This window comes from Monomorium pharaonis, chromosome 6 (assembly GCF_013373865.1).
Source record: "Monomorium pharaonis isolate MP-MQ-018 chromosome 6, ASM1337386v2, whole genome shotgun sequence".
Taxonomy (NCBI): Eukaryota; Metazoa; Arthropoda; class Insecta; order Hymenoptera; family Formicidae; genus Monomorium; species Monomorium pharaonis.
Genome location: NC_050472.1, coordinates 18,305,267 through 18,321,790, shown reverse-complemented (window position 1 = coordinate 18,321,790; position 16,524 = coordinate 18,305,267). Strand labels below are relative to the sequence as shown.

At 41.1% G+C, this 16,524-nt stretch overlaps 1 protein-coding gene across 4 annotated transcripts in view; it reads right to left on the bottom strand.

Moving 5' to 3' along the window:
* Positions 1 to 16,524, bottom strand: part of LOC105831572 (membralin) — a 361,211-nt gene that overhangs the window by 325,810 nt on the left and 18,877 nt on the right. For all 4 annotated transcript variants that reach the window (XM_036288173.1, XM_036288174.1, XM_036288172.1 and 1 more), the window contains one exon: positions 9,641 to 9,875. In XM_036288173.1, the coding sequence (XP_036144066.1) occupies positions 9,641 to 9,875 (235 nt within the window). The remainder of the gene's footprint in view (positions 1 to 9,640; positions 9,876 to 16,524) is intronic.

Here is a 16,524-nt window from a genome sequence, read left to right as displayed (position 1 = left end):
GCGTCTTTAAGCAGTTGTATAATATGGTCTATAGGCGTTAATCTGGGGTGCATCATACCCCTTTTTAATAGGGTGACGTAATCTAAGACGTCTTCCGCATCGCGAGTTAACTCTGACAGTACGATGCTGATAATTATAAAATTTGATTGTATGTTGTTTGCGCGTTCGCTTTCTAGTAGTTCTAGCTTGAGATTTTTGGTCGGGTTCGCGAGGAGGTACTCGTTATGTTGTACTGTCTTTTCTGTCTCGTCGATGTGTGCTATAGTTGCCTGTATTATTTTTAGTTGGTTTTTTACTGCGTGCTGTGTTGACTGTTGTGCGTCATGTAGTATTGCGAGTTGTTCGTCAATTATCTTTTTGTCGTCGGCGTCCATGGTACCGAATAGCGATTTGGCTATTGAGCCTATTCCGTCGATCAGTCTTCGTTTTTGTACTGTCGGCGTCTTATATGTGTCAGTTATTCGCAGGATCAGTCGATTTGTCCTCTGGTATTCTTTTGTGATCACAGCGTTAAAACTGTCGCATATAGCCTTATTCATTACCGCGACGATTCTACATAAGTTGTCAGTTTTTTGTACATATTTTTCAATTTGCGTCAGTCTTTTTGATAAAGACGCGGTGTTTATCTTAATTATTAGTTTCCATTGCGATTCTATTGGTCGGAGTCTACCTATTTTCTCATAGTAGATCCCCGGATGATGAGTGAATTTTTCCACTTGATACAGCGTGTCGCTTCCTTGAGCTGCTGTTGCCAGGTAGATACATATGAGAAGTCCCCTGCAAGGTGGTTTATTATTACTACCTTGCATCTTATTAATCAGCATTATTTTATCTCGTCGACGTGCTCTTCTTTAATTGTGCGTGAGAAAGGTATAATGTTTATCTATCTCAGCTAATGTTGCCTTTGGGTCGACTGTCTTAGACTGTTCTGAGATTAGTCTTGTCCGAGCTGTCGTGCAAGATATTTTTTTTTCTACGGTCCGCGAAGGGAAAAAAAAATTATTATGCAGTTTTTAGTGCCGCCGTCGCCACCCCCGTCGCCTAATCCGGGGGTTATTGCCTTGAGTGACGAGTCTCCGGACGAGGGCGAAATTGTCGGGGTTTTCGAAGACCAGGTCGAAAACGCGGCGGAGTTTGAGAGCTCCGAGGAGGAGCAGGATGATGCGTCCTCCGGCGAAGATGTATCCTCTGACCGCGAGGATGTTGATGAATCCGACGAGGACGAGGCTAGCTCCGAGAATGGTCCATACTTGTTTCCGCCCTCTCCCGGTCTAATAGACCGGTTCCTGGAGGAGATTGGGGTGTCCGACTCCGGGGAGGAGTGGGAGCATGACGTAGGTTCCCTAGAGGAACCTTTTTCCTCGGATGAGGACTCCTCGGAGGAGGGGAGGGGGGACAGAGGGTTAGAGGAGTAAACATTGGACCTTCCTTCCCCTCTTTAGTTTTTAGTGTTTAGTTCATACGTTATAGTTTAAGTATAGTGTTAGTTCCTTCCCCTCTTTATTTCCCCCTTTTCTACTGTGTGCCATTCGGATTATAGTTCAGGATGGATTACTCAGGCGGTTTTCAACCTGGTGAGTCTAATTTTATTTATTATTATTATTATATATACTTTTTGCGTTAGCATGTGTGTATGAATGTGTGTATATATTATTTCTACTCTCTCTCTTTTGTTTTTATTTTCGCGTTATTTCTCAATAAACGGTTTAATGCGATTTACGTGTACGCGAACTGTCCGTCTTCCCCTTTTTACCGTATAATTAACGTGCGAGTGTTTTTCGGTAATGGTATAGGGTCCGGTCCATTGCGCGTCTAATTTCTTAGAACGTCCTCGGCGAAGCGTTTCGTCGAAAAGTAGAATTTTATCGCCAAGTTTATAATTAGTTTCATTTACGGATCGGTCGTAATAATCCTTCGACTTTTGCTTTTCATCCCTTATGTTATCTTTGGCGATACTATTAGTGGCACGTAATCTCTCCCGTAACTGGAGCGCATAGTCATCGTAGCTGTACGTCCTTTTAGGCGGCTTGGCTAGCGCTGTTGGTAATTCGGGGGGATGCCCGTAAATTAATTCAAAGGGAGTATACCCTGTTGCGGTGTGGGGGGTGGTATTATAGGTGTAGTTAGCATACGGAATCCACTCGTCCCAGTCCGTCTGATCCTTATTAATGAAATGCCTTAGATACTCGGCTAAGGTTCGATGCGATCGTTCTAATACGCCGTTGCTTTCAGGGTGATAAGCCGTCGTCTGTATCTTCTTAATTTTGAGCAGTTTGCAAGTATTCTTAAATACTTCGCTCATAAAATTAGTTCCCTGATCTGTTAATATGCATTCCGGAATTCCATATTCTAGAACGATTTTCGTCACGAATGCCTTACTTACGGTATTCGCTTCTTGGTTAGGAAGGGGCACAGCCTTACTAAATTTTGTTAGGTGATCCTGAAATGTCAGCAGGTACCGATTTTTGTTGTTTGTTAAAGTTAACGGTCCGACGATATCCAGCGCGCATTTTTCAAATGGTCGGCTTGGTGTATCGGTGATAACTAGCGGTGCTTTAATTCTGCGAGAGAGTTTGTTCTTCTGGCAGAGCTCGCATTTCTTTATGTATCTCTCTACGTCGGCTGTTAATCCATGCCAGTTGTGTTTTAGGCGTATTCTTCTTATCGTTCGCTCGATTCCCTGATGTCCTCCTGTCGGGGCATCGTGGTATTCGGGAGTATCCCGTTTGGACACGTAACGATTGGACATCGCTCGATTGGACACGCACGATTGGACACGCACGATTGGACACCGCACGATTGGACACCGCATTATTGGACACCGCACGATTGGACACCGCATTATTGGACACTGCACGATTGGACACCGCACGATTGGACACCGCATTATTGGACACCGCATTATTGGACACCGCACGATTGGACACCGCATTATTGGACACCGCATTATTGGACACCGCATTATTGGACACCGCATTATTGGACACCGCATTATTGGACACCGCATTATTGGACACCGTACAATTGGACACACACACACATTTACGTGTGTGTATGCAGATTTCTAATACAGTTTGCATGGGTTAGCGACTTGGACGGGGTGGGTGCGGGAGGGGGGCCGAAGGCCCCCCTTGCACCCCCCCGTGTGTGTGTGTGTGTGTGTGTGTGCGTGCGAGCATTTTCTGCACCACATAGGTTTGAAACTTTCCACGCAAAACGAGATGCTCCTAAAAATACGTATATAGATATTTAAAATTCAATTTTCTTTCTGGCAAATCGAAGCTTTTTTCTGCCAGATATTTCTAAGCTTAGATAATCTGTCATATGATATATAAATGTTATTCACTAGAAGACTGCGGTGTCCAATAATGCGGTGTCCAATCGTGCGGTGTCCAATCGTGCGGTGTCCAATAATGCGGTGTCCAATAATGCGGTGTCCAATCGTGCGGTGTCCAATAATGCGGTGTCCAATCGTGCGGTGTCCAATAATGCGGAGTCCAATCGTGCGGTGTCCAATCGTGCGGTGTCCAATCGTGTGGTGTCCAATCGTGCGGTGTCCAATCGAGCCGTGTCCAATCGTGCGTGTCCAATCGTGCGTGTCCAATCGAGCGGTGTCCAATCGTTACGTGTCCAAAAGGAGGTCACCCGTGGTATTCATACAGAATTTGTTTCTTTTCTTCTTCAGTATACTCCTGTATACTTTCATTATTTTTTATCGGCGTGCTTAATTGTGTGTGTACACTGTTCTCTTCGAGCGCAAGAATCTTATCAGAGTCTTCCGTAACGCTGAGTCGAAACGTGAGCCTCTCGCTTCACGTTTCGACTCAGCGCGTCGGCGTTCGCGTTCGCTCGACCGGCTTTGTGTATGATCTCATAGTCATACTCTTCTAATTTTAGTCGCCACCGAATCAGACGCGATCCGGGGTCATTTACACTAAATAACCATGTAAGTGGCTTATGGTCTGTCACTATTTTAAATTTTACGCCGTACACATATGGGCGGAAATGCTTGACAGCCCACGATTGCTAGCAGCTCCTTTTCGGTAGTGCTATAATTTTGCTCCGCGCGATTTAACACTCGGCTTGCGTAAACAATTGGACGGTCGCTACCTAACGGTCCTTGTGACAGAACTGTTCCGATTGCATAGTCGGAAGCATCCGTGGTCACGTTGAATTCCTTGGTGAAGTCCGGATATTGTAGCACGGGTGCCGTCATCAATTTTTTCTTCAATGTATCGAACGCTATCTACTGTTCGGTAGTCCAGACAAACTTTTCAGTTTTCTTAGTTAGCTTCGTCATTGGCTTAGCAATTTCAGAAAAGTCGCTGATAAATTTTCGATAGTAACCTGCAAGTCCGATGAAGGATTAAATGTCCTTGACCTTGCGTGGTTCTGGAAAATCTTTGATTGCCTGTAATTTTCCAGGATCGGGTGCTATCCCGTCCTCAGAAATAATATGGCCGAGGTAATTCACCTCTTTTCGAAGGAACTTATCGGGTTGTAGCTTTAGATTAGCTCCCGTAGGCGTAGTAGCACTTCTAAGCGCTTGTTATGTTCCTTTAGACTTGAGCCGTATATGACAATGTCATCTAAATACACGAGGCATCTAAGTCCTTGCATTCCAGAATTCATTAGCCTCTGGAATGTGGCTGGCGCATTTTTAAGTCCGAACGGCATCCGATTGTACTCGTAGTGTCCATACGGTGTCGAGAATACGGTTTTCGGCTTATCATGCTCAGCCATGGGTATCTGGTGGTACCCCGACGCTAGATTTAGCGTCGTAAAATATTTAGCATTTCCTAACTGGTCCAATATTTCATCAATATTTGGCAGTGGAAATGAGTCGCCAATAGTCAAAATCATTCAACTTTCGAAAGTCAATTATTATTCAAAGTCGTGATTTTCCAGTCGAGTCAGCTTTCTTCGGCACAACTAACAGGGGTGCGTTCCACTGGCTCGTACTAGTGCGGATAATGCTATTTTTCAACATTTCCTTTATTTGTGTCCTCACTTCCTCCTTATGTTTGGCGGGAAGGCGATACGGTCGCACGTTCACAGGCGCGGCGTCGGCTCGCGTGCTGATCTCGTGTTTTACCGTCGAGGTACACGTCAGAGGTTCTCCGTTCAAATGAAATATATCCTGATATTCATTGCATATCCGATTGAGTGCCTTTCGTTCCTCAGGATTGAGATGCTGTGTGCGTAATAGTTGTCATATGCGTTCTCCGCGGGGAAGCTTTGTCTCGCAGTCCGTTTCGGAGGTCACGACATAGACTTGTTGCATGACATCTTCTTCGATATCTTCCACGGTAACGATCGGTGTGGTGATTTCCACTGGTTTATCCGTGGTGTTAATTATGCTTATAGGACACATAAAATTTTTCGGCTCCACCATGCATCTGCCAATATAGATGCCGGGCGAAGTTTCCTTGGCTCGGATTACTTCGGTTTTGTTTCGGTTCGTTACTGCACGAACGATGGTTTCGCTGCGCGGTTTTAAAATAATTTTATTATACGGTTTAAGTCGCAGGGTGACATCTTCTATAGTCACTGTCTTATTTTTATAGTCGCATGATACATGCTGTTTGCGCAGGAAATCGAGGCCGATTATCCCCTCGTATTCCATAGGGAAATCGTCTCTCACCACGTATATGGCGTGTTTAATCTCTCGCTCGCCTATCTTGATAGTGGCTTGCATCTTTCCTATAGTATGCACTCGGTGGCCAGTTATTCCTACCAATGATACTTCTTCGGGATAAATTCTTGTCTTTCCCTTTATTAACGATATTGTCGCGCCTGAATCGAACAACATGTCGATTTTACCAGCGCGTGTTTCTTTGATTGGGAGCGTAATTAGGTCAAGACCGTCGCATCGTGTGCCGTCTCGTCTTACGTGTGTCACTTGATACGCTCGAGCGCGCGTGCTCTGCGTGCGGCTCGTCGCTCCTTCTTCCTCGCTACTGTGCTCGGAGTCAGAGTTCCTTTTCTGCGTTATCGCTTTCTTTCTTGCTCCCGTTATCTCGCCGCTTTGCATCTTTCCTTGCGCGTTCGGTACCTTTGCCTTAGGCCGTCCGTGGAGATTCCAGCACTCGTTGCAAGTGTGTCCGCGCTTTTTGCAATGATTGCAATGCTTGTCGATTGCATTTACGCGTTTGTCGGGTTGCGGCAGGGCGTATCGATTACTGCTCCTGTTATTCCGGCAATCCTTACTGTAGTGGCCATACTTGCCGCAATTTCGGCAACGGGCATCGGACTTGTCGTAGTGCCTCGGCGAGTCGGGTGTCCGTCTCGTGTTACTCACGGCGGGACCCTTGATTCTTTCCTCTGCGCTTGCGGCTGCTATCACGTCCTGTAACGTAACGTATCCGCGCGATCGGACAACCGCCTTTGTATCTTCGCGTAGCCCTATTTGGTAATTTTCCAATGCTTGCTGCTGCAGCATTTCTAAAATGATGCGCTTATGCTCGGCCGTGTATTGGTGTCGGCCTTCGATCATCGACTCGTACAGGTCTATCGTGAGCTTATCTGTACGCAGTCCGTAAGCTCGAGCGCTTTCTCCTGGCCTTTGCTTCAAGGTATTAAAATCAAGCTGTAAATGTGTTGTGCTTCGTTTACTCGCATAACACGATTCTAATTCCGTTCTTAATTGCACGAAATCGCTTATCTTTCGTGTCTGAAAGTCTAACATGGCGCGTCCTTTCAGTTTGGTACACAATATCGCTCCTAGTAAGGTTACTTCATCCGACGGATCTATATTCTCGATCGCGTAAGTCATAGCACTCAAAAATTCCTGCAATTTACTCGCGTTGCCGTCGAACTCAGGTATCATTCCGCGAGCTTCTTTTAGTGACAATATTCCGCGACCTCTTTGTCGGCGCACGTCGTCGTCCGGGTATTCGAACGCGGTTTCACGCCGGCTATATCGCGTTTGTCAAGGCGCGTGTGTACGTAGTGTTCGCGAATTTGTTTCTCGCACCTCGTTGACTTCGGTGATCAGTCTCCGGACCTCATGCATCATTGCGCGTAAGGCTTCCCGTATTTCCTGCACATCGTCTCTTTGAGTAGCAGTGCGTGCGAGTCTTGGCGCATTAGCACTTAGTTCTTGGTGCAGGTTCTGTAGTTCCTGTTCTGCACCGGCGATGAACTGTTGAGTTTTTGCTTGCTCGTCGTTAGGCATCGCGTTCGTTTGAAAAAATTCAGCCGGGTCGAAAATGTCGGACTCGTAGGACGTGAGTGAGAACTCGCCTCGTGACGAAACGCGACTAGGGGTGCGACTCTCGTACGGTCTCGTTCGTCGTTCTACACGGTGTTGCCGTGTCGCGTTGAATTCGTTTTGAAATAAACTCGCGTAAAGGTTCGCGAATGGGAATTCTCGTTCGCGGACGACGTTTTCGGGTAACTCGCTATCGTACGGATCTAGTTCTCTACGGACTCTATCGCGTGCTTCTATGACGTCTTGTTCGCAGTATTCAATAGCTCGAGTGGCTTGCTCGCTATGCAACCACGAGTCGTTTGCTATAGCAGCGTCGTTGTTTTTCGACATTCACGCCTATTCTATGCTCACGATAACCGCTATTTGATTACCGGGGGAGCAGCACGTTTTTACTATTAGTAGGGCTTATCGCTTTGCCCTTCGTATTTCGCTTTGTACAATATTATTTCGACTTACAGTAACGCTGCGCTTCCCTCCATGTTGTCAGCTGTGTATTGCGGTAGGTCAGTACTCCGGTGTCACTGATTAGCGCGGCTCGTGACGTAGGTCCCTTGGCCTTATAGGTAGTTCCTCGTTGGAGTTGTTTGCCTTCCTTCCTGGCAGTCAATCCCACCGCTGCCACCAATTTTGTTGCGCCTTGCGATGCAACAAAGGATTTTTGCCGTACCTTGCGGTGCGACAAAAGATCTTTCGGGATTCGTTACTGCCCAAGGAGTAGAAACTCGCGGAAAGAGACGGCTGTTGTTAGCAGGGTCCTCAAATCACTCACTCACTGATTCTAAGTTGATTTGATATAACAGATTTATTTCACTGTGGTTGTACATTGGTTGCAGTCGGCGAAGGTGCCGCGTCGTATTACACTTGATTAGATACGGCGCGTGACTCGGAGTTAACGCGTCGTATCTTTGCTCGCTTGAGATTTGCTTGCGGCTAAGTCCCAAACTCGTACTTCACTCGTGCGGGCCGTACGTATCGGCTTGATTTCTAATCACTGATCCCGCTGGCCGTTGTTCGGCAGCGGCTTAAATAGTGTCGCGGATTTAATTATTAGTGGGGGCATCGAGCTCTCCGCATGACCATATATGGTCATTCCCGCGCGCATCCAGCGCGCGGGAAATATTGCGAGTTTAGCAACAATTGCCAAAATGCAGGTATGCATTTCCGGTGGCATGATTGTTGCTAAGCTGGCTTCGCTAATTCTTTAAGGTGGCGTTGCCCAGTGCGATGACCGGCCGGCAGCGCACGAGGCATATGTCACCTGACACCTTATGATAGCGAGCCTTCCTCGGCGAGCTAAATGATAATTTGAATACTTTATTTGTAATATAATTTTATTGATTGTGTTCCGCTCACAACACCATGTTTATTATTCACATATGTGATTTTAAGAAGCATATCTTACATAAGTATAAATTACAATTGTCACAATATTTATTAGATCTTACTTTACATTTGGTATCAGAGCAACATTTTGTCTTTGTCTGCCACTTGTGGTCATAGAAACATTTTTCTTTTGATTTAGAAAGATATGTTTCACTTATACTTAAAACAAACTCTTTTTGTAAATCATAAATATAGAAGAAAATAAACTATATCTATATAAATAAAAATGTAAAATGTTTGTTACTCATCTAAGATCTCCGTAAGTTACTCACCGATTGCTTTGAAATTTTGACACAACGTTGCATTCGTAACCGGGAGTGTTTTTATGGGGTCTGATTATGGAAATACCGTGTGTTTCAAAAATGATGGCCATAATTTAATTTTAACAATATTTTTAACCCAAAAAAGCAGAATTTCAAAACCGTTTTCTATTTATACACGCACGTAGTGCAGAAAGAGAACCAATCAATATCAGAAAAGAACAGACAACATTTCGTCACATTACAGTGTCAATATCAAACGGCTTTAAAGAATAGATTTATGTATGTTGTGTATTTTGTATTTCTTTATAACTTTTTTAAATGTGTATAATGTTTTTAAAAAAGAAAGAAAATTAAGTAATAAACTAATGTATGTTAGAATGCTTACACTCTATCTTTTTTTTATCCTTTAAATCTGTATATAATTATTGCAAATATTATTATTTACAAAAAGTAAAAGCTAAATAGCGCGCGCGTAGCAATTATTTATTTATATAATTATTGCAATTATTATTTACAAAAAGTAAAAAGCTAAATAGCGCGCGCGTAGCGCGCGCCTGTGTTGTTCTAGTATAATAAAATTTGAATGTTATAAATACAATTTTTGATAAATATAATTTCTATTTAACAACAAATATTAATACATTTGTAAAAACAAAAACAATTTATCAAATTTGAATGTTATAAATACAATTTTTGATAAATATAATTTCTATTTAACAACAAATATTAATACATTTGTAAAAACAAAAACAATTTATCTTTAAATACAAGTAATATTTACCGTAAAAAACCTTTGTTGTCTTCGTGTTCTGCTAGCGTCTTGATACTCGCCATTAACAAATCGTCATATCCCAAAAATTCATCTAATATTAACCGCGAAAATGCATCACCAAAACATTTATCGTTCAATGGATCCAAAGTAACAATTTTTACTGGAATATTTAATCTTTGCCGGGCTGCTGGTGATAATCGCAAAAAACCATATTCCAATGAATATTCGACTATATATCCATCTTCTGGAAATAAAATAAAAAATTTGAGTTAAATAAATTAATCTATGATGTGTGCGCGCGCGCACGCGCATACATGTATACATGCATACATGCATACATACATGCATACATACATACGTATGCTCAATCCCTCAAAAAGCGGTACACTTAAAATATGGGAAAAATTTACCAAATTTTAAAATAATCATAACTTGGCAAATAATGAAGATAAAAATATGTGTAAAAATGTAAAATAAATCTTCTAATGTCCAATTTAAGCATATTTAAATAAAAATTATGCTCAACTTTTTTTTCAAAATCGTAGATGACAAAGTTAGAGGATGTAAAACTAATTATTAAACGCTTGAGCTTGGAACGGTGCATGGCACAAATCAGGTATCTGACAAGTAACACTACCCAAGTGCAACACGCCGGGCTTCTTAAAACTTTATGCACATAGTACATTAAAAAATATTAGAAATTTTTTTTATTTTGACTAACAAGGCGTTTTAAGATTAAAAACGCATTCAAAAATTTAACACCCCATAGCATAAGATCCTCGATGCGCACAGTGTAAAACAAATACCAATAAAATCATATAAATTTATTCTAACTTTAACTAAAGCAGTAATTTGATTGGTGTCCGTTTTACTCTGTCCGCGTCTGAGACGCTTTGTGGCACAATAATAACTAATGCTACTCCTGAGCGCGTTCTCTTGCAATTTTTACAACATTACTTTATTTAATTGCATTGTCTAAATGTACATAAAATATAATTTTTTTAAATATAATATTTCTTAAATTTCAATACCAAAAGTATGTACTATAAACTACTTTCTATAAACATTAAAGTTAATCTATGAATTTTTTCAGAATTTTAGCATAAATATGTTTTAAAATGCAGCTGTTAAAAAATTGTCATGGGTGGCAACTACCCAGTGTGTATGCAAAGATTGAAAAAATAAGTGTGTATGCAAAGGGTTAAAAAGAAAAATTAAATAAAAAATTTGTTTGTAATATTTTTTTACTTAAAATGTTAATAAAAAATTAAATTAAAAAATAAAATATAAAAATAAGCACAAAATACCAAAAAAAAAACAAAAAATAGAACCAATATTTCATCGCATCTTCATTAGTCCAGTCAATAGGTAGTTTTATCTTGCAAAAGGTCAAGGAAATTTTATACTTGGCATAATTCTTAGGTTTAACGTACTAATTAATACTCTGAGTGTTTGACCTTGAAACATTGCCATTCGCGCCGTCATGTTGGAAAAATGCAGCAAAAAATCATTTTTTTACAAATATCCTATTTCCGGTGAGATACGTGAAAAAGTTATTATAAAAAATGTAGAGCATAAAATCTTCTACATATTATGCACAGTTTATTAAACATTTTTTTCTCAGATCAATAGTTTTCGAGATACAATGTAATAAAGTAGAGTATTTTTTCCAATTTATTAGAATATTTCATTTTCCTCTAAAAATTTAAGTTAGTTACAAATTTTTTTTTACTTTTTTCCTCACCACCGTGGAGGTAAAGTAAAAGGCCCGTTTTTTATGCGGTTTCCCTAATAGGCCACAATAATCCACATTGCACTGTCTCAAGGAATAAAAGATCAGTGTTTTAATCTTTTCGATCTTCTAAATAGACCCGGTTGATCGGGATCAATTGATTCATTCTGAGAATTCTCTTCTTCTTCTTCGATCTCATCTTCATCGTCTCTCGTTTTGTTGGTAAAAAATGGATTAATTTCAAGAATTTCCTCATCATCGTCGTCTTCATTATCAAAGTCTGAGAGTACTTCTGGAACGGTTTTACATGATACTCCATTACAAAAAGCACATATAATGAAACACTTTAAACCCATCTTCCTACATCCACATACTCGTCCACATCTTTTTTGATACCTACAAGATTGATGACGACAACGTATCTTAGGTGAAATTTTGACATTTCGGACTTTGCGTCACGATATGTCCAGGCATGTAGAGAAAAAATAAAAAGTTTTCTCATATACACTGGAACCCCGCGTTAGCGTACTCCGCGTTAGCAGAAACTATCCCCTCCATATGCACTTGGCCCACATGAGTAGCGTGTGTGGGGATAGCAATGCAGTCACGTAGTATGTAAGCAGTTACGACATATTCTTAAAGATTTGTGCAAGATTTTAATCTGTAATTAATTCATTTAAGACTAAGAAATGGCTAATATTTTTTTAAATTTAAGAATTTATTATTTTGTCTACATGGTCATTAAAAATTGTCTCAAAAAATTGTTTCTAAATATTATTCGTGTAATATAAATAAAAATATATTTTTATATAAATTTTTATTTAAAAAATTCACGCACATGTAAATAAAATAGCCAACACTAATTAAAAATAAATTGTTTAAATGTAATCACATAAAAAAAGAAACACCGATTGCAATCAAAGCTGGATTTCTAATTTGATAATATTTTATTTATAAATTATATGTTGGAAAATAATAATAAATTAAAAGTGTAGGGAATATAAGATATTCGGGAATGTAATTTATTACAGAGGTACGAGATGTGAGTTTTTCGGACGGCTATAGATACGATTGACTTGATCTGAGACGCTCTGCTTGCAATTTTATGATCGAATACATTTAGTCTTAAGCGTAAACATTAACTGGTTAGATGGCAATACCGTTACGTCCCTGAATTTCACGGAGTGGGAGTGAAACCAAGCAATAGGAGATAACCCCGCGTTAGCGGACCAGAGCCCCGAACAGTCCGCTAAATCATGAAAATGTACGTAGGCACATACGTATATATATGCTACTTTTGTTATATATATGCATTTATGCTTTATATCGTGTAATACGTTGCGTATTACATAATTAAGATTAATCCATTTTTATGTTTTAATATAAAAATATACGCAGAAGAGGCAGTTATTGAGTGTGACGCGACTAAATAACGCAACACTACTTCTAGCGCGGCACCTACAGCGCGAGATTACTATCTCGTTTTGCTAATAATTGATAATGATGGAACCCATATGTTATTATATATGGGTGGATTCGGCTTTTAATGCTCTTTAATTTTTGTCCTTACAAAATTTTTAAAATGTTGAAAAAAAGGGGTGGGGGTAGGATAAATTAAAAAATTTGAAATTTTTTAAAAATATAAATATACTATTGTAAAGAGTATAAAATACCATAAAACTTTTGTATAGAACATTTTTTCATAAACCTTATATTTTCAAAGATATTCGCAAAAAACGAAAAAATGCGTTATTTTCGAGGGGTGGTTTCAACCCCTAAACGTCGAGATACGCAGATAAAAAAAAATATGGGTCTAATAATTTCTTATGTTCTACAACATATCCAAAGCTCATTAAAATCGGTGAGGGACAGTTCTGTCCGTTCCCTTGTTAGTAGTAGTAGTAATAGTAGTATATATAAGTATATATAAATATATATAAGTATATATAAGTATATACCACTTAGTAGTAGTGGGTTGAATTTGATTAAAAGTTTTATCTTGAATTTATTTTTTTCTTATATTAATGAACTTTATTGAATCCCCTTGGGGTTTACAATCTCAACGTACATATTCTACCTTAAACTAACTTATTTCTATCTTAAATCTAATTCCTGGTTGCTTTGGCAGCCGCAGCTGCCTCTACAACCTATCCTCCTACGCACACACACACACATCGCCTATCTGTGGACTTCCGTTTCCTCTGCCCTTCCTTCAATTAAATAACCATTTATCCACTCTTCATGCTATCGTCGCCTCTCTCTATCCCCTCCCTCTCTCTCATCAATTCCCTAATCCAACTCTCTCCCTCCCCATCAGCCCCTAAAATTCTTCCTACCACCTCCTTCCAACTGTCTCTGTCTAAACCCCAATCTCTACACTCCTCCCATACATGCTCCCACGTCTCTACGCCACCTCCACATAATCTGCATCTTTTCTTTTCCTCCTCCTCCCAATATTTATTGCCTCTCATCTCGTTACCCAATCTACATCTTATAATTCTCCTCCATCTGCTCTCTCCCCACCCTTTTTTCAAGTATCCTGGTATGCCCTCCTCCTTCACCATTTTATACCACCTATTATATTCTGAACCTACAATTCTCTCCCATCTTTCCTCCCTCTGCATTTTTCTCTCCTTAATAAATATCGCTTCTATTCTATCCTCCTCTCTTTCCTCGCCTAACTCTACCAAACTCCCTCCCCTGTCCTCCCAAAAACTCCTTCTTTCCCCTTCCCAGCCACTTCCTACTTTTTTTGTCCTACACCTCGCCTTTATTTCTTCTAAACACATTCTTGCCAACTCGCTACCTCCGCCCTCTTCTAACCTCCTCTCATATTTCCACGCCCTTCTTCCCGCTTTCCCTCTCAATTTATTCCTTAGTATCTCCTCTCTTACCATATAACCCGGCGTGTGCCAATCCAAGCCTAGCATCCATCTCAGATACCTCTCCTCTAGCTTCTCCATACCGTCTCTCTCCTTCCAACCCCAAATTTCCACCCCGTATCCCATAACCGTCCATACCAACCTGTCAAATAGCCACACCCTCCTTCCCCAATCACCCCCGTACCTTCTCTTCCCGATTCCCCAAACCTGACCCATCACAGCCGCCGCCCTTCTCACCCTATCTTTTATCTGCGCTTCTTGCCCCCCGTTTTTTTGGAACACATACCCTAGATAGCAAAATTCTTTCACCTCCTCTATCCTATTTCCTTTCCACCACCAACTTCTTCTACTCTCCCTACCTCCTCCCTTTCTAGACCTCACTATTTTCGACTTCTCTGCATTTAAAACTAAGTTCTTTTCATCCAAGTATCTTTCTAGCCTTTCCAACATACTTCTCATCTGGTCCTCGTCTTCCGCTATTAACACCAAGTCATCCGCATATGCTAACGTACACACCTTCACACCTCCCACCTTCACCCCTCCCCACTTGACCCTCCCCATTACTTCTTCTAAGTCTGAGATCAATAGATTAAACAACAACGGACTCAATGGGCAACCCTGTCTTACCCCCCTGCCCGTCCAAAACTCTTCCCCTGTCTCCTCCCCAACCCTAACTCTACTCTTCGTTTCTCTTAATAAGCCTTCTACTCTCTCTATTAAACCTTCTCTAATCCCCCTCTCCCTCATCGTCTTTATCAAAATCCCTCTATCCACCGAATCAAATGCTGCCTTCAAATCTACGAATAACGCTACTAATTTTCCTTCTTTTTTGTCCACACTTCTATTTACTACGTAGTTCAATACAAAAATATTATCTATTGTCCCTCTCTTATTCCTAAAACCTGCCTGATTTTCTGGGATTATTCCCTTCTCCTCAATCTCCTCATTTAACCTTTCTGCTAAAATTTTTGCATATACCTTATAAAGCGTGGGCATTAACGTTATTCCCCTATACTCCTTCACCTGCTTTCCCTCTCCCTTTTTAACAATCGGTACTACTACTCCTTCTTTCCAATTTTCCGGCCATTCCTCTCCCCTCCATACCCTATTCAAAAAACCCCCTATCCACTCCTCTAACCTTTCTCCCCCCCACCTCCATACCTCATTCGGAATACCATCTACTCCTCCCGCTTTTCCTACTTTTAGTTTACTCACCACCTTTCTTACCTCCTCCTTGCTTATACCCTGTTCCACCTCTCTCCTACCACTCTCTCTCTCCTTTCTCTCGTCTCCTCTAACCACTCTTGTCTCTACTCCACCTAACAAACACATAAAGTACTCTTTCCACTCTTCCATTCTTATTCCTTCGTTGACCCTCCTTTTCTTTCTCCTATCCTTATTTACTATCTCCCACACTTCACTCTCATTCCTGGCCTCTTCTGCTTTTTTCTCCCACTTCCTATTCTCCTCCTCTTTCTTCCTCTCACAAAGAACTTTGTATTCTCTTTTCAGCCCTATATATTTACTCCTATCCTCTAGTCCTTTTCTCCACCTCCTTAATTCCCTCCTCACCTGCCGCTTCACGCCCTCACATTCTTCGTCCCACCAGCCTCTTCCTACCTTCTTGCCTTTCCTTCTCTCTCTCTCCGTCTTCCCCATTGCATCCTTAATTTTACTCCGCATCCTATCCCACTCCTCATTTACCTCCTGTTCATATTTTTCCTTTATCTCCCCCTCCAAAACTCTCCTGAACAATTCCCTTCCCTTCTCATCCCAGACTCCCCTTATCTCCCTGCCTCTCCTCCTTACAATTACCTCTCTCCCCTCACTCCTCACCTCTGCCACTACTGGAAAATGATCCGACTCTACCTTATCTATTACCCTCATCTTTTTTATTCTATCTTTCGCCTCTCTATCTACTAATATATAGTCTATCACAGTGCTTCCCCTAGCTCCTACATACGTATACTCTCCTTCCTCATCTCCTACCATCCTTCCATTTAACATTTCCCATCCACATTCACCTATCAGTTCTATTAGCTTTCTTCCTTCTTTATCTACCTTACTATCTTTGGACATTCTCCTAGTCTGCTCTTCCCCCTCTTCACCCTCCGAATCCTCCCCCCAACCTCCTCCTTCTCTACCGGTTCTCGCGTTGAAATCGCCCCCAATAATCACCTTCGCTTCTCCATCCTTTGATTCCATCATCTGTCTCAGTAACTGCATAGCTCCTTCACTACCTTCCTCCTTTATATACACCCCTACAACCCTCCAACTTT